The sequence below is a fragment of the Plasmodium brasilianum genome, chromosome 13 (assembly GCF_023973825.1).
Source record: "Plasmodium brasilianum strain Bolivian I chromosome 13, whole genome shotgun sequence".
NCBI lineage: Eukaryota > Apicomplexa > Aconoidasida > Haemosporida > Plasmodiidae > Plasmodium > Plasmodium brasilianum.
Genome location: NC_090126.1, coordinates 2449058 through 2471378, shown reverse-complemented (window position 1 = coordinate 2471378; position 22321 = coordinate 2449058). Strand labels below are relative to the sequence as shown.

The 22321-nt window shown below is 25.2% G+C and overlaps 5 protein-coding genes across 5 annotated transcripts; 1 reads left to right on the top strand and 4 right to left on the bottom strand.

Moving 5' to 3' along the window:
- Positions 1-17: 17 nt before the first annotated feature.
- On the bottom strand, positions 18-5815 carry MKS88_005185 (condensin complex subunit 1; the record flags this gene model as incomplete). Its single annotated transcript, XM_067218424.1, has 2 exons — positions 18-3662; positions 3860-5815. The coding sequence occupies 2 exons, from the start codon at positions 5813-5815 to the stop codon at positions 18-20; spliced, it is 5601 nt and encodes a 1866-aa protein (XP_067071559.1).
- A 1567-nt stretch (positions 5816-7382) lies between these two features.
- Positions 7383-8438, bottom strand: MKS88_005184 (EGF domain-containing protein; the record flags this gene model as incomplete). Its single annotated transcript, XM_067218423.1, has 1 exon — positions 7383-8438. One exon carries the CDS (start codon positions 8436-8438, stop codon positions 7383-7385), a length of 1056 nt encoding a protein of 351 aa, XP_067071558.1.
- A 1706-nt stretch (positions 8439-10144) lies between these two features.
- On the bottom strand, positions 10145-14058 carry MKS88_005183 (tetratricopeptide repeat protein; the record flags this gene model as incomplete). Its single annotated transcript, XM_067218422.1, has 2 exons — positions 10145-12965; positions 13097-14058. The coding sequence occupies 2 exons, from the start codon at positions 14056-14058 to the stop codon at positions 10145-10147; spliced, it is 3783 nt and encodes a 1260-aa protein (XP_067071557.1).
- Positions 14059-14931: 873 nt separating this feature from the next.
- MKS88_005182 (uncharacterized protein) lies at positions 14932-19442 on the top strand (the record flags this gene model as incomplete). The annotated part of the gene is made up of 15 exons (XM_067218421.1): positions 14932-15001; positions 15196-15443; positions 15799-16033; positions 16159-16242; positions 16351-16403; positions 16587-16634; positions 16775-16897; positions 17095-17294; positions 17559-17694; positions 17874-18009; positions 18150-18256; positions 18427-18526; positions 18694-18860; positions 19010-19117; positions 19302-19442. 15 exons carry the CDS (start codon positions 14932-14934, stop codon positions 19440-19442), a joined length of 1956 nt encoding a protein of 651 aa, XP_067071556.1.
- Positions 19443-19656: 214 nt separating this feature from the next.
- Positions 19657-21980, bottom strand: MKS88_005181 (uncharacterized protein; the record flags this gene model as incomplete). The annotated part of the gene is made up of 9 exons (XM_067218420.1): positions 19657-19731; positions 19859-19907; positions 20118-20197; positions 20287-20407; positions 20708-20765; positions 20873-20999; positions 21215-21338; positions 21565-21722; positions 21960-21980. 9 exons carry the CDS (start codon positions 21978-21980, stop codon positions 19657-19659), a joined length of 813 nt encoding a protein of 270 aa, XP_067071555.1.
- Positions 21981-22321: the final 341 nt, after the last annotated feature.

Sequence of the window (22321 nt, the reverse complement as noted above, 5' to 3'; positions counted from 1 at the left end):
TTCTCTCGTTAACTTGTTCACTCCTCGTTTTTAGGTGTTTGTACTTCATATCTGTTGATTTCTTCTTCATTTTTATATTTTGAATTTTTTACGACTACATTCGATGCGTTGTGCAAATGAGAAACATTCTTTGATTTATTTGTAGTTGATTCTATTTTTCCCAGAATATCTTCGGCTAATTCTCTCATTTTATTTTCCGACTTATCATTTTCAATTTTTTCACTAATTCCTTTTTCGCTATTGGTGGTATTAGGTTGTTGTTGCTGCATTTCTTCAGCAGGTCTACCTCTTTTTTTTTCTGTAGCTTTTTTACATATTAATACAAAATTATCTAGAATATATTGATTTTCTCGTATGATATATCTGATTAATGGAAAACACTTATTAATTTTGCTTAACACCTTTTCATCAATTTGTATATTTAAAAATACTTGCATATATAAATTAAGAGCATCTGCTTTGTTTATATTTACTTCCTTCATTTTTTTGAAAATTTTTTCAACTAACGTTTCATTATATTTACTTTTTTTTATAAACGTTAATAAAAATTGCAATATTTCCTTGTTCATTTCATATTCAAATTTTCTTTCATTTCTAGCCAAAACTGAAATCATATCACAAATATTGTTAACTAAAGTTATATGTGATTTTTTGTCTAGTTCATAAAAAAAGGATTTAGATCCACTAGAGATTTTTTCATCTTTATCTATTGTTAAATACATCATATGAACAAGCAATGTGTTTTTTGCTTTTACTGTGTCAGTCATAAACAAATGTGTAAAAACTGAAACAGCAGTTCTTCTCATATTTATATCTTTGTCATTTAGAACTTTAAAAATGTATTTATTATAAGGCTCTAAAAGATTTGGGTGTTTATATAATAAATCAGCATAACTAATTAACAGCATTTTTCGTATATTTGATATGGTTTTATACATTATCCCATTTTTAAAGTTTTCCACTCGGTTAATTCTACTTTTATTACCATTATTATTACCATTATTATTATCATTATTATTACTGTTATTATTATTACTACTATAATTATTACTACTATAATTATTACTACTATAATTATTACTACTATAATTATTACTACTATAATTATCACTAATATAATTATTACTAATATAATTATTACTGTTTTTGTTTTTGTTTTTGTTTATTTTTTTTTTATTATCTGACTCTGTTTCATTTTCATTATACAGACAATTGCTAGCATTGTCTTTATCCATATAATTCTTTTCTCCATTTTCTGAAAAATATTCCAGCTCCGAAAAATTAGTAGCATCATCTGTTTTATGAACGTAGACACCATCTGATATGGTACGACTAGTGTAATCATGCAGTAATAACATTTCCGTTTTTTTTTCAAAAATCTGATTGTTCTCTTCAGTTATTACAGAAACAATCAATTGAATTGTTGATACATGGTTACTAATAATTTGCTGACAGAATTTTTGAGAAATTAATGAAAACTTACATAATGTTAGTAAACATACAAGTACAAGTAAATATATGTCATAGTGCATATATATCTTTTCAGAACTCTGGCAAGATGAAGAGAAATATGTATAACTATCATTAGTAAAATTCATTTCTTCGTTATCTTTAATTATGCATTCGTTAAAAAATTTTTCTGGATCATTTAAAATTAAAAATATTAAAGGAGTAATTTTTTTCCCAAACAGGTTGTTACATACTATCATATTTTCTACAACGTAATCAAAATATTCTCTATCCTTTTCCTCTTTTGTGCACATTCCAAAATTATTATTATTATTATCACTTTTTGATGCAAGTTTTTTTAATTTATTTTGTATTTTTTCAGCATATATATAAGTGTATAATCCTAAATGGCCTGATACAAATATGAACTTTGTTAATGTAAAGCAAGAAACTTTATTTAAAATATCTCCTTCTTCCATCTCTTTACTTATTAATTTGCATCCCATGTTATCACTATTATGTACAGAATTATCATTCAAATTTTTATTATTAAAAAGCATACAATTTAATATATTTTTTATTTTTGTCGTAAATATAAGTAGAAAATCGTCGAAGTGTTCATACATACTCTCAACAATGGACTGGCAGCATCTAAACCACATATTTCTACCATCATACAAATAAAAAGAATAAGAGTCTTCTTCATTCTTCATTTTAATGCCACTGCTATTTGCCTTTCCATTACTATTGTTTAAATTTTCTTCTTTGCACATGTTTGAAGTACTGTACAATTTATTTTTACATAAGTTCCGCTCAAACGTTTCGCTTTTACTATCAATCATGTTGTCAAAAACTAAATTAAATAAAATAATTAGCAAATTTTGTATAATTTTATTAGTTTTATTATATTTTAGAATTAATATTAGCAGATTTATAAAGTGTAAGTTATCCTTATATTGATTTATAAATAACAAAATCAGTTGTTTCTTTTTATTACTAAAAACAAAGTATTGTTCTTTTTTCCCTTTTTTTAAATTAACAGTATGAATAGAGTAACACATAATTTTCATAAGTAATAAAGCTCCTTCCTTTATCATTAAATTTTTGTGTTCGCTAAATATATCAACAAAAATAATATTGAATAATTCATCTTGTAATTTACTAATACTAACATTACTTTTCTCTTGCATTAATAAACATTCCATTATCTTTTCTAAACATGACAAGTCTTTTAATTTACTATTAAGAGTAACATTAATTAGTCTAAATGCACTAATTCTATAATCATCACTACAAATATTTACATTAACAAATTCGCTTATTATTATTTCAATAATACTATTGTTGTTACTAAATATTAATGACCATACCTTGTTCATTTGTTCTTCTGCCTTCTTATTTCCACATATATGAGCTAATATAATAAATCGAATTGAACTTTTCTGATCTGTCTCTATAACAGAATATAACAACTTAAAACACAAATCAACACAATCGTCTACAATAATCGAAATAAATAAAACCTCATTATACATTTTTATCAGTAAATCATACTTGCTCTGGTAATCATGTTTGTTCTTTTTTTCCCATAATAAAGAGGAGGAAGTACTATCCCCATCATTAGCATATTTGATATGCCTCTCTCCCTCATCGTCACCTTTGACGTTATCGCCATGCTTATTATTTTTTCCATAATTGACAATCTTATTATTACCATCTCCCTTACTGTTATCGCTATCCTTATCGTTATCACTATCATCATCACTATCGGAAAGATTAAATTTTTTTTTACTTTTTTTCTCCTCCTTAATCCTATTCTTTGCATGTCTTCCATTCTCTATGATACAACTGCTTTCCTTTTTGTTAGCTCCGCTGATACATTCTTTTTTTTTCAATAAATCTTTTCGTCTATTTAAATTATTTAACTCCTTTTTAATTTTATTCGTGTTCAATGGAATAACGTATTTACTTTTTACCACATCGCTAGCTATGCAAGAAAGCAAAGAAAATGCTCTTTGCCTTACCAAGGGGGATTTGTCATTTATTCGCTCACTACATATTAAGCATAAGCTATTATAATAATTTAAAGGAATAAAATTATTTTCAACTAATTCTTGTAATACTTTTAATAAATGACAACGTACATGTAACTTAGAATCATATTGCCTAGATATTAAAACGTTCATAATAAAAGCTCTATTTTTTAAACATTCCTTAAAACACACTTGTAAAAATGGAACGTCCTCTAGAATTATCTTATGTATAATATCTTTGTATGTACTAATACTGCTTTCATTTATATTTATGGGAAAGAACTTCAAAAAAGATTCCCTCTTTTTACTTTTATTTTTATTCTTGTTCAGATTTTTTTTTTTTTTTTTTTTTCCCTCTCATGTTTCTTCTTACTTACGCTATTCTTTTTATTCAACTTATCATTCGCTTTCGAATTATTTTCAGTAACACTTTTATTCTTTTTTTTACTGTTTTTTCTTTTTCTTTTTTCATGCCCTTTTTTATATTTACTGTCCACAAAATCGTCTTCATTCTCATCTTCGTCATCCTCTTCTTCATTATCATTATCTTCTTCTTGTGTAAAAAAGGCACTACTATTATCATCTGAATCTTCTTCGTCTTCCTCTTCTTCATCATCATAATAATATAATTTGTCATTGTCATCACTCGTTTTAAATTTACCACTTGAATAGGAGTTGTTATATTCATTGCTACTATTACTGTTCTCTTTTATTTCTTCGCTAGCCTTTGCCAGAGTAATAAAATTTTTAAACATATCAAAAATGGATTTTCTTATATAATAAATATCAATACCTAGCATATCAATTAAATCTTTTAAAAAAGGTAGTAAATGAACACTTAGATTTTTTGAAAAATATTCTAGGAAACTTAAAATGTTAATTAGTTCATTTTGTGTATGTGTCTGCACGCTCAAATTTAGATACAATAAAGAATTCTCCTTTATATAATCAATAAATTCTTTTATAATTATTTGAGGTATATCCGTATTTCTTACCCTTAGTAAAGCGTCGCATATGTTTACGTTTGTACATTTTTTAAAATAATTTAAAAATATATAGGTAAAGGAAAACGAATGAAATTTATTGCTCATGGAATTTTCTCTCTTGTATTCATCCGTTTTTTGAATATTTTTATTTTCAGTTTTACGGACTTCACTACCTCCATCTTTTGCATCCCCACCGCTACTAACGTCTTTACCGCTATCATCGCTATCATCACCATCATTTCTACCAATGCTACTTTTACATTTACTTTTACCCTTTCCCTTGTTATTACCACCTTTTTTATTTTTGCCATTTTGCTGATAACCACTATCTTTCATATGTTCCATGTTCGAAGCGAAAAAAGAAACGTTCTCGGGTGCGTTATTAAGAACATCATCTCTGCTCTGCATTTCTATGAACGCACATTTCTCATGCTCATTTTTGATGTATAATTTTAAAAGGGTCCCTACTATCATAGATATATGATCGTTATATACACTCATATTAAATGTATTATTGTTTTCTTGATTAATTGTGTAAATATTCAAAAAAAATTGTATGTATAAATCAACAACAGCAATATTTACTTGCTCATATAAGATATCAAAATTTATATTACTTAACAATAAAATAATATTATTTAAAAGACCATTTATATTTTTAAGCGCAGTACTTGTTTCTTCCTCATTTTCTTTCTTTAATTTTTTCCTTCCTCTTTGAACATTTACAATTACTTCCATGTTTTGCTGCTTGCAAAAATTTTTATTATAATAAGAATTAAAAATATTTATATATATAAAAGTAAGAGCATTAAAATAGGAAATTAATATTTCATTGACTTCAAATAAAGTAAACCTTTTCTTTTTCTCATTTACTGAATATTCCTTATGATTTTCTTCTAAACATTTTATAACGTTATTCATAATACTGTTATTTTCGCTCATAATATTTTCTAACAGTTCCATACCATTGGTACACTCATTGTCCCTATTACATTTTTCTAAGCATTTGAAATAATTTTTAAATATATCAACACTTTTTTCAATTAAAATTGTTAGACAGCCGAATATCTTCTCTTGATCCGTATCATTTATATTATCAAATATCCTGATACAATTCAGAACTGTGTCAAAACCTTCTTGGCATAATAACAGTAAAAGGTTACTATAACTCTCATTAATAAAATTAAAAAAATTTATTATCGAATCGGCCTTAGAGGTTATATTATCAATGTCTACTGCTCCACACCCATACACGTATTCATTTTTTTTTATATTTATATCTTTCATAAAATTTTCTATGTTATTGTTCACAGGCAGTTTAAATTTTTTTATTTTCCCTTGCAGCATGATTAATATATTTTTATAAAAATTTGCCAAGTTACTCTTATATTTTTCATATACCCGTAATCATTTTTTATCTTGGGAAGGCCTATCAATATTTCTGTTATATACTGCTGTATACATATAGACGTGTATTATACTTAATAGCAAAAAAAAAAAATAAATAAATAAATAAATAAGTAAATAAACAATTATATAAGTATAAATATATATATATATATAAAAACTAAAAATGGGCATCAAATGCATTTCCATATGCCCTGTGATGCAGGAACTTAGGTGAAAATTCGCTGAACACGATGTCTTTCTCAGGAATATTAATTCAAAATTTTTGCTCTATTTTTGCAGTCTCTAATTTTTTTTGATATAATTTTTAAACATACAATGCGTAATTATTTGTATCAAAAAAAAAAAAAAGAAAAAAAAAAGTGGATAATACAACTTTTAAAGGGTATTTTCGTGCATATAAAAAGTATTAAAACTTACGCATACATATATATAAATATATATATTTTTTACTCGGGTAATTAAAATGTGCCCATATGCAAAATGTACATTCACATAAAATAAACATATATGATGTAGTGCAAGTAAATACATGTACATATATATGGCACAAATGCGATATATACATCCTGATACAAATAAAATGCGTACATCCTTATGGTACGAATAAAATGCATACATCCTTATGGTACGAATAAAATGCATACATCCTTATGGCACAAAAAAAAAAATACATACTATTCATACACACGAATAATCGTTTCATTCCATTCTCTTCATATGAACAATTTGGAAGCACATTTACAATGCTTTAAAATACTTTAAGACCAAATTATTCTAATATTTTTTTTTCTTTTAATTCTTATGAAATAAACAAAAGAAAAAAATATAAATTAATTTTTACAATACTTTCTATTTTTATTGGTTTGTATTCCTTTAATTTCCTAATTTAAAAAATTTTTAAAATTAAAATTTTTTTTTTTTTTTTTAAAACTAATAAAAACAGTGTCCATCAAATAACCAAATAGCTACTTTTTTAAATGTGATATGAGAAAATATATCATAAGAATATATAGCATATTAGCTATTAAAAAAGTTACTCAAAAATATGCGAAGTTTTATGCCTCCTTATTTATATAACACATATATAATAATGGGAATTACAGTTACTCCTAAAAAATGTGTAATGTAAAATTTGTTAGCATACATAAAGCAATATATTCAAGGATGTTGACCCTAACCATAATGTGGAAAGAGAAAAAAAAAAAAAAAAAAAAAAAGTCATTTAACTATCGTTTGTGAAAATTATCATAAAATTTACATAATATATATATATATATAATATTTATTTACTTTTTTATTTATTTTTTATTTTTTGCATGTTCGTGTGCACACGTACTTGTAGCTACAAACCAAATAATTGATTGTGTACAGTAACTGTATCGCAACACCTCATTAAATAAAAAAAAAAGAAAAAAATGATTGGAAAAAAATAAAATAAAATATTTGCATAAATCTGAAAGATGCAAATAAAGAACTAATAAAAAAAATGAGAAAAAATTATAATTTATTTAATAGTAGGACGGCAATAATAACCATTATATTTCGTATCGCGATTTTTACATTCGCAAAGAACGCCAACACCTTTTACAACACCACTAGTTTCTTCTTCTTCAGCAGCAATAGGTTTACACGTTGCATTTATATCACATCCTCCATTATTTACATCACAATGTTTTTCACATTTAAAATTATTTTTTATATTAACTGAATAGCCACTTTTTGTGCATTCACAATACTGAATACCGCCTTCGTTAATGCACTTGCCATCATCACCACAATCTAGTGTATAGTCATCATTTAAAATTCTTCTTTTTCTTGCCATATTTTGTATTCCCTTAACTTTTCCCATGTACAAAAAATCGTTAGCAGTTTCCTTATTCCATATATGACTCCCTTTTATTCGTATTTCTTTCATCGTTGTATTTTTAAATTTATTGGAAATTATTCTTCCTATTTCTTCTTTTGCGATGATATGAGTTTTATCTCTCTTTACTTTTTTCATTTTATTTTGTATAAGTGCAATGGATGAGTATTCCCTCAAAAGAAAAAGAAAATTTGCAAATTTCCTATCAATTTTATTTAAAAAGAAAGAAGATTTATTACCATATAACTGATAAGGACTCATATTCTTTAAAACAAATATATCATTAGAATGCTTACTACTTTCAGCTGTTTTCCCAACATTACTCAATAACCACATATCCTCATTTGTACAAAAAAAACATTCCTTAAAACACACCTTTGCTTCTTCATTATTACATAAAAAATAAAGAGCAAATGGTTTTTCAACAATTGTGTTTTTTATTGAGGCACTGTAGTTCTGTCCTTCCCCTTCTTCTACTTCTTCCGCTTCTTTATATTCATTCTTACTAAATACTTTATATGTCCTATTATGGGACTCTTCGTTCCATATGTTTAGTACCTTTTCACCTAATTCATCTTCATATTCGTGAAAATCATTTACCTCTGTTTTTCGAGATAATATATTCCTTCCGGCTTGGTGTACAGAAGTGAAAAGAAGGTATACGCTTAAAAAAATTAATATATTCATGCTCGACATTGTTTTTACCCTAATTATGAGCCCGTGCACTTGTGCGGGTGAACAAGCAGGTACACATATATATATATATATATATATGGGCGTATAGATGTGTGTATGTATGTATGTATGTATATATGTATTTACTTGTTTGATAAAGGAAATACGAACGAAAAAGCGTTCTCCAAAATACGTTTTATATCACATAAATAGCCACAGTATCACGCAACTAAAAATTTTCTGTGCCCATATCACAAGTAGTTATCTCAGTATAAACAGCTAATTTAAGTAGAAAATAAAAAGGCATTAAATTTTTATGAAGAGTGGTTATAATATATGGCAAATTCAAATATTAATATATTACAAAAAAAAAAAAAAATAAAAATAAAAAATAATACGTTAAAAAGACTGGAGATAACGATGTTCCTTGTTTTCCACTAATTCATTTTTATTATGTATAAAAAAAAAAAAAAATAAATAATAAAATAAATGTACTTCATTAAACTAGTATATATTTACAAATAAATCAATTTGATTTTAAGAAATATCCTGAAATTACATCACAACATGTGATTAAATATAGACATTAACTTGTTTGTTAATGTATGAATACATATAACTATGCATATATTTATATACTTGTTTATCGTTTTTCTTTTGTTAAACTTTTTTTATCTGCAAAAAATATTTTCAATAAATAAAATATTAAACATATATATTCCTTAGCTCCATGCTTATTATCTTTTCTTTTTTGCGTGTATGAAAATGGAAAAAGTTTGTCACTATTGTTCTATTTTTTTTTTTTTTTTTTTTTTTTTTTTTTTTCTGTACACTTCTTAAAAAATAGACATGTTCATATTCATATCAACTTTCAAATTTTTTACCTGTGTTGTTTTTATCAAATGTCACAATGATTATTGTAGAACTATTTTTTATAAGAATAATAAATAATGGTTTTTCTGTAAATTTTCTAGGTTGTTCCCCTTCTCAAAGCAAAAGCCATAGGTACGCGTGAGTGTCTATATGTACGTATATACGTGCATATATACATATATATATATATATATATTTATACACACACACACGCAAATACGTACATACACATGTAGACGCATCCGCACCTATAGTTTCCTTCACCAGGAAGAACGCACCCCCAGAAAATGAGTGCAAACAGAACATTAATTATTTTTATACATTTTAGACTACATTATGTTGAATAAAGACAAAATTAATAAAACCCTTGTTAACTAAAACAAAAAATGTACATTCGAAATACATTGGAATTGTGCAAAAATGCACGTAATGAATGGAGGTCAGATGGATTCTTGTAACGCTAAAATACTCATGGTATATTTTACTTTCCTTCTAAATGAAAAAAAAGTAAAATAAAATATTTAATAATATTTCATTAATAATACAAGTACGGATAAGAAACAAACTTCCGAAAAAATTACATTTTTCACTTTAATAAATTTTAAGTAAAAAAGTGTAAGAATTATAATGACTCATAATAAAACAAATAAAGCAATAAAAAAAATAATAAACAAAGCAATAAAAAAAATAATAAACAAAATAATAAACAAAGTAATAAACAAAGCAATAAAAAAAATAATAAACAAAATAATAAACAAAGTAATAAACAAAGTAATAAACAAAGCATTAAATAACGGAAGGAGCCATTATATTCGTTCACGTGCTTATGAGGTATAAATACAATTTATCATATATCACGAATCCTGCAAATCTATCCCATCTCTTGTTAATCTTTTCCGTTCTAATGTATGTTCTATTCGTCTAAATAATGTGAACGATAACTCCGAGTACATTCCGCCTCCTGTCCACAAAATTTGAAATAATTTCATAGCGTTATAAAATTTTTTATGGAAAAAAAAATAATTTGCTAAATAAAAAATAGCTTCAAATATAGTAGTACAAGAATTTCTCAACGAATGGAAAAAAAAAAAAAAACTTGTATTTTTATCGTAAATTGTGGTGAAGTGAGTTGAACACAGCTTATTTATATATTTTACACAATTGTCATGTCTTACATTTTTGAACAATATAGAGTCGTCATAATAATTATATGTTAGTAGTTTTTCTTTACTTAATATAGGAAATGAAGATGTATGTTCAATTTTTTTTAATTTTTTTATATAACATTTTAAATATTTAACACACCATGTGAAGCAGTCATTATTTTTTTTATAACAACAGCATTCCTTATTTGTTTTTTGACCAAAACAGAAGATGCCATTTTCCTTTTTTTTTGAATTGTAAATTCGCGTTAACTCCTTTGTTTTCTCTTCCTTTGCTTCTAATGCTTCTGCTTCTTTTAATATGGAAAAGTACACATGAAACAATTTAGAGCAAAATAGTATGCTTTTCTTAAGCCTCCACCCTCTCTTCAACGTTTCAATATAATTATATCTGTCTCCTTTTTTTAAATACATATTAGCCAAAAAGTAATAAAAAACTGTGTTAACCTGAAAATAAATAGCCTTTTTATAAGAAAAGACAGAAAAGGAATAATACTCTTTATACTCTAAACATTTTGCCAAGCTAAACCATGCATTTGAATTGTTAAAATATAATCCTAACATTTTTATTAATAAAAAAATAGAACTATTAACATTTCCACATATGAAATATTCCTGAGCTAAACTCATATAAGAATATAGGTGAAATCGGTTTTTCTGAATTGCTTTCTTAAAATAAAATATAGATTTATTATAATTTTTACATAACGAAAAGTATTTTCCCAAAACATAGAAACATTTCTCATCGCACACAGCTTCAATCCTTCTACTCGATTTAACAACTTCATTTTGATAATTATGCACAAGAATGAACAATGAAGAAAGGTCTTTTTTAAAAAAAAATATATTCGCTAAAAGTTCCACATAAATATATTTGTCTGAAAAATATAAAGGAACTAGTAGCTTTTTCATATTTTTATACTTTTTCATACTAATAACCTTAACGTTCTCTTCATTATAACAATCTAGAATATGCTCAGATTTTGTATCCTCCTTTTCCGTTTTATTATCACTATGATGTTCTTCTTTTTCGTCTCTTTTCCATAAATATCGAATGAAACATTTATTGATCATTTCTTTTTTTAAAAGTCTATTTATACTACTAATTTGTTGTATTTTGTTAAAGCATTTCATACATTTATTAAACTTTCCACTATAATAATATAATTTAGCTAGTTCGCATGATATGTATAAATTTTTAGATAAGATTCTTTTTAAATACTCGTATGTACTTATAGAGTCTTTATACAAAACATTGTTCAGGGAGCAAAAATGAGCAAAACCAAACAGAGACATTATATTTTTTTTGAATTTGTGTTTCTGTAAGTACATTTGGTATTTTTCAATAAGACTGTTATTCGTTTGATTAGTATCCACTCTTTCTTCCCTTTTTACATTCTTCTTCCACCCCCTCTTTATCTTTTTCTCCACCCCCCTTTTTTTATTCTTCTTTTTCCCCTCAGTGATAATCTCCTTACTAAAAATGTTACTCACAAAATAATTGTTTTTGAAAAAGAAAGACTTGTCCAAACTAAGAAAAGGGTTAATGTAAATGTACGTGTTATAATTTTTCATTACGTTCATGCGACTACTATTGATATTTCGAAAAAATTCGTTTTCAAATAAACAACTGCACAGTTTTTTCAACCTGTTCGAATTATCTAAGAACATATTTCTTTTTAAAAATGTTTTCTCCTTCTTACTGATATTTTCACCAATACAACCACACACCTTTGAGTTTTTTAATTTTTTGCTTAACAATTTTTTATAACTACTTTTTCTGCATCTTCCTATGATTGAACAACCCCCCTGAATAATAAACACCTCTATGGAAATTAAATTATTAAATAATACCCATGATATAAAATTAAAGTTATCTTTCTTAATGCTTTTCTTTACATAAAATAAACTTTTATTGTATTTTTTTAAGTCATAATAAACTATACTTAGCAATAAATATAGATATGTATCAAATTCTAGTTTTTTTTTTAAGCACTTCATGTATCTGGCAATGTACATTAATATTTCTTTTTTCATTGCACCTTTTATATTAAGTGTTTCATTACCATATGTTGATTTAGTCTCATAATAATTATGCATACTTTTTTTTCTATATAACAGAACATTGCCTATTTTGTTCAGGTTATTTTCACAAGCAAAATGACCATACATATATAGAGACAACATTTTTAGAAATATTAACAACTTTATATCTACTTTCATATTATCTTTACTATTTTTATAACAGTATTTTTTCTTAGAAAAAAGATCATTCCTCATTCTCTCACCACAATTCCTCATCATTTGATCATCTGTCCAATTCGCTTTTTTCTCTTTACATGTTTTTGTGTTCACTATTTTTTTACATTCCACCTCGGAATATGCTCTCTTTTGTTCTTCCAAAATTTTATCTCCTAAATTGTTTTCTGTTCTATACATTTCTTTTTTTGACTCACGAGAAGTAAGATGTGAACCTGTGTAACGATCCGTGAAGCTATTCTCCCCTGGATACCTATAGTGAGAGTGGAATTTTTTTTTCTCTCTTTTTTTTGTGAAGTATTTTGATTTAAATATATCCTTTTGAAGAAATTTGTTACACATATTATTTACATAATTTTCAAATATAGGAAATTTATAATTTACAAACGATTTGTTTTTTTTTTTTCTTTTATATTTTTAACATATCTTGAAGTGGAACCATTTTTATTAAGACTCTCATTTTTAATTGTATCTTTTCCGAAAAACAAATTACCAAAAGGTATATTTTGTTTTTTTGTTGGGGGAAGGGACGTATTTCCATTCATTATTTTCGTAAAAATATTTGTCTTCCTTTCTCGTTTTTTCAAGTTATATTTCAACTTCTCATGTAGTATGCTATTTTGCATTGAAGCTATCGAACGTACTAAATAATGTAAATTATAATTTTTTCTTTCAAAAAAATTATCATATAATATATTTAGTTCATTAGTAGGAAAAAAACAATATTTACAAATTCTGCCTAATAAGATGTAAGCATCTTTATATTTTTTTTCGTAAAACAAACGAATAAACTTATTATATGAAAGGAACGGTTTAATATATATTGGATTATTCGAAAGTTGGCTTTTTGTTTTTCCTTTACCTTTACCTTTTGACAATTCTAATATCCACGCAGCATTATGATTAAGACATCTCATTTGATATAACAAAGATTTCTTAAATAGCATATTTTTAAATTTTTCTAAGTCCACTATATTCTCTTTTATGTATTTTCCAAATCTTTTTCTATCCTTTTTTTTGTCAGTGGCACCCTGATCTTCGTCATCACTTGTATTTTTTATTTTGCTAGTTAAACTAGTGTACATAGCACAACTTAAGTACTTTTCTATTTCTTCACCCCCATGTTCGATGTTATTTAACTTGAGAGAATCTTCATATTTAGAAAAATCATCCACGCTAAAAAAATTATTTGACAAACTAATTGACCTTCTTTTACCTTTGTTAATGTTATTTTTTTTATCATTAATATTTCTACTTATTAATTCAGAGTCCTCTGTTAGACTCGCCTCTTCATATGTCCTCTTTGATCCTGATGATCTGCTGCTACAGCTTCTGAACTCTTTCATATTGTCATGTGCGCATTTTATATATTTTGAAGAGATAAAATAAAGGGAAAGTTACTTCAAATTATGAATAACGAAAACTGGCTGATTGAAGGACTCTAACTGGAAGAAAATGCCCATATATATGTCTACATATCTGTATGTATATCTATATCTATCTATATGTATATATATGTAAATATATGTATATATATGTATATCTATCTATATATATGTATATCTATCTATATAAATGTATATCTATCTATATATATATATCTATATATATACATATATACATACATTCATATACATATACATATTTATATACGCATACCCACTGCATGCACTTACGCGCGTGCTCCTACTATTTTTTCACGCGCTCCATTTGCATGCCATTATAATTTATTTTCCTATTTATCCATATGCTTATTCGTTTATTTATTTATTTATTTAACTTTTTTTTTTTTTTTTTTTTTACATACTAAAAATTGTCATTTACTCAGTTATTTTGGTAAAGAAGACAAATATTTTCTAATGAATTCCTAAGAATAAAGAACCCCTACATTTTCCCACTATCTTTATCAATAACTAACGGAAGTTTTCTTCACTCGCAAAAGTAGTAATGAATTCATAGAAGCACATCATATGTATTCATATATATATATATATATATAATACACATACATATGTATATAAGCGCTTTGAACGACTGCTTAAGCATTAATAACGAATACATGAATGCATTTATTTCATAAAAAAAAAGAAGAAGAAGAAAATAAAGGGTTCTGCTGAATGCGAAAATTATCTGTTTTACTTTTTTAGTCAAATGTATATTTACGTAAACTATAAAACGATTTGCGAAGTAATTTATGAAGATAAATTTTTAAAAAGAAAATGGACATTTTACTTGACACATCAAAAGAAAGAAGGATAGAAAATAGGAGAAACCGAATTAGAAAAAAGTGTAAAAAAACTACGTAAAAAAAGTATGTACAGTAGTTATTTGTGCAAATGTGCATGAACTACTCATGAAGTAGAAGAAATTGCTGCGTTACGCTTATTCTTGTTTGTTTCCTGCATTCTTCTTCATCCACCTATATATTACCCCCTCACTTACACTCAAGTCCATTTGCGTTATTTCAATGTGATCCATTTTAGTAAACAAACAAAAGGAAGTACTAGAAGAGAGTTCAAACGAGACAGCAAATAAAAACAAAAATGAAAGTAATAATAACAAGGAGCTCCAAAATAATGATGAAACTAACTTAAGACACAATTTTCAGTATAAAAATTCTGAACATTATTTAAATTATGAAAGTCTGAGAAATGAAATTATTCAGAATTTAAACGAGAAAAAGAAAGATCTTTTAGAAGATATCTCAACACAAGTAAAAACAGAGGAAAAGGTAGATCAAATGGATACGCATCTAAAAATATATATATTCACACACTGTGGATGTAATTTAATGCGATAATTAAAAAGCTTTTCAAAGGATATAAAAATGAAATGTCGTGAATTGTTCTTAGGATAACTCCTTAGTTGCATATTACACTATAGTTACAGTGTACTTTATTGAGCTCACAAAATTGTGGTTCACTTTTTCTGTTTATTTGTTTAGAGAACAAGTGTTTCGTATATTTACTTTCCCTTATTTTTCATTTATTTTATTTTATTTTTTAACTTATAAGATTATATAATGTAAATAAAAATTGAACTCTCTCTATTCTCTTTTAAATATTTCTAACTACTTTTCTCTATAGCCTTTCTTAGAAAATATAAAAAAGTATGTTGTCGGTTTAGAGGATGATCATTTTATGATACGTTCAAATGAAAATGGAGAAAAAATAGAACAACTCGAAAATATTTCCTACTCTGACTTTCAAAATAATATTGCAGATGTTAAAGTTTTAGCAATAAAAGAAAAAGAGACTTACAAAAAGAAAATAGAAAAATATTTTTCTCTATTAAAATATAAAGATGAAAAAATTAAAAAAGGTACTTTTGGCTGTATTTGACATACTTCCCTATTTTTTTTTGTTTTTTATTCCTCTGCTTCTTTATTTTTCTTTTCTTTCATTATCTTACAATTTATTTGTTTCCTTTCTTTCCTCCTTTTTCAGTGTGTGAAATTAATTCAAAAAATGTTTTATCATTTATCAGTTTTATGAGAAACCAAATGGAGGGATATAAAATATACTTAGAAGGTAAGCCTTTCATTCTCCACACCATTTTAAATTGATATACTACATTACCACACAAAAAATATAATACTTTCAGATAAGTGCACAATTTTGCTATATAACTTATTTTAGACATCCTTAACAGAACAAGAGATGAGCTAAACTTAAACAGAAAAAACTTTTTGGTAAAGAAAAAGAATACGAAAAAGTAATAGTAATTACACATACATCTACACCTGCACAACTTAGTGGGATACAAAATAATAGTGAAATAAATTCCCTATGTATGTACGCATATACATATACATATATGCCCGCCCAGATGTCTAAAACTGCTTACATTTTCTGAATTCCCTCTATTAATATAGAATACTAACAAACAGATACTTGAAGATTTCATGAGGATGAGAAATTTGGTTCACTTTTGCTCAAACTTTTATTTGAGTTTTTATTTAAAATGTTTTCTCTTGTCTAATTTTTTTTTCTACACTGTAACAATCTTAATGACGCAAAATGTTTTTCATTTTAACCCTCACTTGCTTTGTTTTTTCAAAAGAATTCTACTTCTTTTGTCGATGAGTTGGAAGATCACAAAATACTAAATGAGAAAATAAAAGAAAACCATGAGCAGAACCACCTAAATTTAAAGATGAATAACGAGATCCTGGAGAATAACTTGGTAATCCCTTAACACCATCAATATACATATACATATACATTTGTGTGCATATATATTTACATGGATACATAAAGAAGTACGTACGTACTAACTCACATACGCCTATATTCCCTTACGCACGAGCTAACACGCCCAAAGCATCGACACCACTTCCTCCCCATTTTTCATCTATTTTGTACTCTCCCCTTTTCTCAAAGAATATGAACATGGAGCACTTACAAGACATTAATCGCATCATTATGGAAAAAGAAAAAAATTTATATAACAAAAAATTATTGCAACAAAAAAATGACCATAATTTAAAAATGATAAATTTTTATAAACTTGAAATTAATAAATTAAGAGAAGCCTTGATATCCGTGAAAACCTATTATTACAACTATAAGATTAAGTCAAAGTAATATTTATTGTTCTTTTTCTTTTTTCCCATTAAAAAAAAAAAATGCTAAACATTAACATGTAAAATGAAAAAGTATACATGAAATATACCAAAATTAATGTTAAGTTAAAATGCACAAAAATGGAATATGAAGTTTACTTTTACAAAAATAATCCAGATCATATTACAACATTCACAAAAAAATACAATTTTTATACAAAAATGAGTATATTTAAAAAAAAAAAAAAAAAAAAAAATTCTTTGTTTTCCTTTTAATTTTAGAAAAAATATAAACGAGTTAATAAACCAGTATGAAAGAATAAAATTTCAATTCATTGAATTACAAAAGAGACAAAAAAGTTATGAGCAAAATTTTCAAAAGAAGTATGTAAAAGCCTGGGATTTACAAAAAAATGAGGTACAAAAAGTGCAGAAAAAGCACGTACAAAAATGTCACAACATACGAAAAAAAATACTCAAATGTATGATATAAAAATATGAAATAAAAATAAGAATAAACATGCACAAAAATACACATCAACAATTTCCCCTAACCATTTCGATAATCCATTCTTCCAAACCTCTTCCCCATTTAAGGCTAACAAGCACATTGAAAAATTAATAAATGCAAATCAAATTATACATGAACAAATATTTTTAAAAGAATTTCATAAAACCAGTTATAAACACTTAATAGAAGAAAATTCCAATATCGTCTCAGCAGCTGTTCAAGGTATTTTCCTCCATATTTAAACATTTAATAAGCTTATACATTTTTCATTTTTTTTTTTTTTTTTTTTTTTATATTATAACTAACTGAGTCCAACCAAATCATATTTTTCCTTACTGTTATATTTACTGCTTTATTATCAGATGACGAAGAATTGAAAACAGATATAAACATAAAACAGGTTACAGCTCATCAGATTGAGCAAGTAAAGAAGTTACTTTTGCAAGAATGCAATTTTCTATTTGATGGGGTAGGCATTTGCATATTACTAAATATTAATAGCGAAAGGACTGCTATTTAATATACCATCAACACCACTTTTTCTATCATTCTATCATTCTTTCATTCTTTTGTTCTTGTGTTTTTTCCTTTTTTTCTTTTTTCTTTTTTTCCATTTTTCCTTCTCTTTTTCTTTTACAGGATTTAGACGATCAGCAGGAAAAACTCAAAAAGATACTAAAGTATATTGGTGTTAACACACAAGACGACTTAGAATTGCTAACTCAGTTGTTCTATATAGGTAAAAAAAAATAATAATAATATAAGGAATAAACGAATAAATGAATAAATGGATATATCAATAAATAAATGCATAAATAGATAAAAAATTACTTCAAATAATGATATTTAACATATATACTCCTCTTGCTTAAACAACTTCTTTAATTTACTGAATCGTCGCAAAAGAAGATAAACAGGAAAATGACGACACTCATCAAAATAATAAAGAGAACGAAGAGATCAGCTTATCTTACAACTCAGAATATACATTAGATATAATATTTAAGTATTATCAAGAGAAGGAAAAAGAAAATGTATGCAGAATTACTGCGAATAAACAAAAATACAAAAATGTGAGATCAAAAGATAATGGAAAAAAAACAAAAAAAATTATAATAAACTTTTAAATATATAATTCATTAAAACTGTCCTACCAAATAAGCACTTTCGTAATATAGCAGTATTTAAAATAATAATTACTTATTATATCGGTTTCATTTAGAGACTAAATGTTTCATTAAAGCTAATACTTGAAAGAAAAAAACAAGAAAAAGAATACTGGCATAACTTGGCGCATATAACCCCTGATGATATGATAGAGTTATGGAAGGTTAATTTGAAAGTTCCCACAAACGTGTACCCATACACATACATATATATATATGTATACACACATGTTTATCCATACATACGCACGCATGGTTTCCTTTCATTTTATTAAATAAATTAATACAGTCTGAGCTTCGCATATTCATTAAATGTAATTTATATTACTTTTTCCTTTCAATGCACAGACGTTTTTAATTTTTGTCGAAAAGTATTATCACATATTAAAGGAAAGAGCAACTATTATTCAAAATATTTTTACGGAAGAGAAAAAGATTAAAGAAAATTTAAACAAAATTAACCAAATGAAGGAATCTCTAGAGGAATAATTAAAAGATAATACCCTTCAAAGTTTTCATAAAGTGTGTTTTACATGACGTGTGAGTAAAACTGTGAGATATATAAAATAAAACACCAAAAAATATAATAAATCATAATATAGCATAATAAGATAAATTATTACAAAATATGCTTGGTGGACATATATTTCATTACCTTCTTTTTTATTTTAAATTCGTGCATTTCCCTATTTTTTTACAAAGTTTAAATTTCCCCTTGCTTATCGTAAATTTCTTTAATTTTTTCTAATAATGATTCATTGTGCTTTAACAAATCGTACTACAAAAAAAAAAAAAAAAAAGCAAAACAAAATAAAAAATAAAAAATAAAAATTAAAAAGCACACAACACAATAATATTTATTATAAAAAAAAAAAAAAAAATGGAGTCCAAAAAAAATAGGAAACCTGTATCTCTTTTTTATTTTTATTTTCTTGCATTTTCTTTTTATTTTCGCTGTGTTAAAAAAATTTAAGAAAAATTAAAAATCATGTATTTGTATAAATATGCACATATGCATATGAGAAGAGGCATGTTTTTTAAATAGATCGAAAATGGTCATGTATCTTCCCTCATACATACATATAATATATATATATATATATATGTATTTTCTTTTTTTTTTTTTTGGTGTGAATGTTTTATTTTTTGTTTCTCCATTTCTACTTCTTTAATAACTCAAGCTCATTTTGCACATCGGTTAATTTTTCTTTTAATTTATCCTCTTCCGCAGCCAGTTGCCCTAGCTAAGAGTACGCGAGTATAATTTTATTAAATTAGAATTATATAAACGATATAATAATGTCAAGAAGAAAATAAAAAGGTGAAGGGTTACAAGTAAGTTGCGTTTGGATTGCACTTCTTTGAATTTTTCGTTATTCATGTCATTATTATGTTCAATAATTTCTATCAAATTTTTATAATAATTAATATTTTTTTGAATTTCGTTATTTATCCTTTCGAAAATGTAAGAACAGAAAAAAATATTTATGTATATTTGTTAAAAATTATTCATATGTGTATTCTTAAAAAATATTCATATATTTCTTTCTTAAAAAATATTCTTATATATATTTATTATTTTCGATTTATGAGTATTAATGTTTCCTATTCAAATATAAAATCATTGCTTATGTAGTTTAGCTTATATATATTTCTTTACTCGCATATTACTAATACGAAATTATCAGATCTATATATCCATAAGTGCACATATACATATATTCACATATATAAATATATATATATTTTATTACAGTGTTAAGGCAAAACCACGCTTTGGACATTCAACTGTTATTTGTCTAATTATTTCATCTATTAAAAAAGTATTTTACAAAATAAAAGGAAATCATTTTTATTTTTTTTTTTTTCGTCTTTTTTTTGTATTTTTATTTTTTTTTTTTTTTCATTTTTTAAATAACCTAATAGTTCAAAAATTATATTCTCTATATAAAAAAAATTTAATTTGTCCATTTTGTTTTGTTCTATATTCGTAAGAACAGCCTGTATCAACTCTAAATCATTTTGGTTAGTATCTTCTGATATTAACTAAAGGTAGACGAAAAAAGGCAAAAAAAAAAAAAAAAAAAATCGCGCTTAATTTAAATATTCAAATTATATGAATGCTCCAAATTGCTTCAATTCTTCCTAACAGTTATATAGACAGACGTAGGTGTTTTGGTATGTGCACATATAATATAATGTACTGTCATCATAAATTAAAAATATGCTCATCATTTTTAATGATGCAAAAATTGGAGTACCTGTACTAATGTTTTTCCATTTTTATTAATTATTTTCATTGGGAATAATAAAGATAAGTTGAAGAAATCATAAATATGGAAGGTCTTTTGTATTTTTAGAAAAATATCTTCATTGTAACAAGTTCTAATTTAAAAAAGGAAAAACGAGGAATAGGAAAGGTCAAAATAATGGCTGTGTTCCCCTTTTATGCGTAGAACAAAGTTAAAATGAAATAATATATATAAAATCAAAATAAATCAAAATAAATCAAAATAAAATAGATTAAATTAAAATGAATCAAATTATAATAAATCAAATTAAAATAAATAAAAGTAGAATAAAACAAAGTACAATAAAATAAATTGTTTACTCCTCGTCAATTATTAAATCTTTAACTAATTTTATATTGTCCTCTAAGTTACAATTTTTAATTAATGCCTTCTCAAAATAGCACTGATATTCCTTCATTGCTTTCAGCATATAAGACTTTAATTCTTTACTCACATTAAAGAAATTGCCATATTTCAGCTAAGACAATTGTAACGCGTACGATATAGATATCAGGAAAAACATAATGGTGTAATAATTGTACAAAAATATATACTCTAAATAAATTAAAAAATTTTACTAGTAAATTAGCACTACAGTACACATAAAAAACTCTAATTCCATATGGATGTAATAGCTATGATCGACGTATGACGCTTTACACTATATTATTTATTTATTCTCCATTTTCTTTCTTTTTCTTTTTTTTTTTTTTACAATGTTGTGATTTTTTTCCATCTTTTAACGTAAATAAATATAAAATGTGAAACGAAAAGAAAAGATTACTGTACGTTTCCTAAATAAAATTTTTTTTTAATTAAATGAATAAATAAAAAAAATATTTTTAAATTCTTTTATTATTAAATAAAAAAATAAAGAAATTGAAATTTATTTTTTTCAATTTCCTTTAATGAACTGCACATAAAAAAATTTTCATTTTCTAGTTTCATTTTATCGACAAAATTTTATAATAAAAATATCACATAGCACACACTGCACTTTTTTTTCTTTTTTTTCTTTTTTTTCTTTTTTTTCTTTTTTTCTATTTTGTTTATTTATCTCGCATATTATTGTAAATT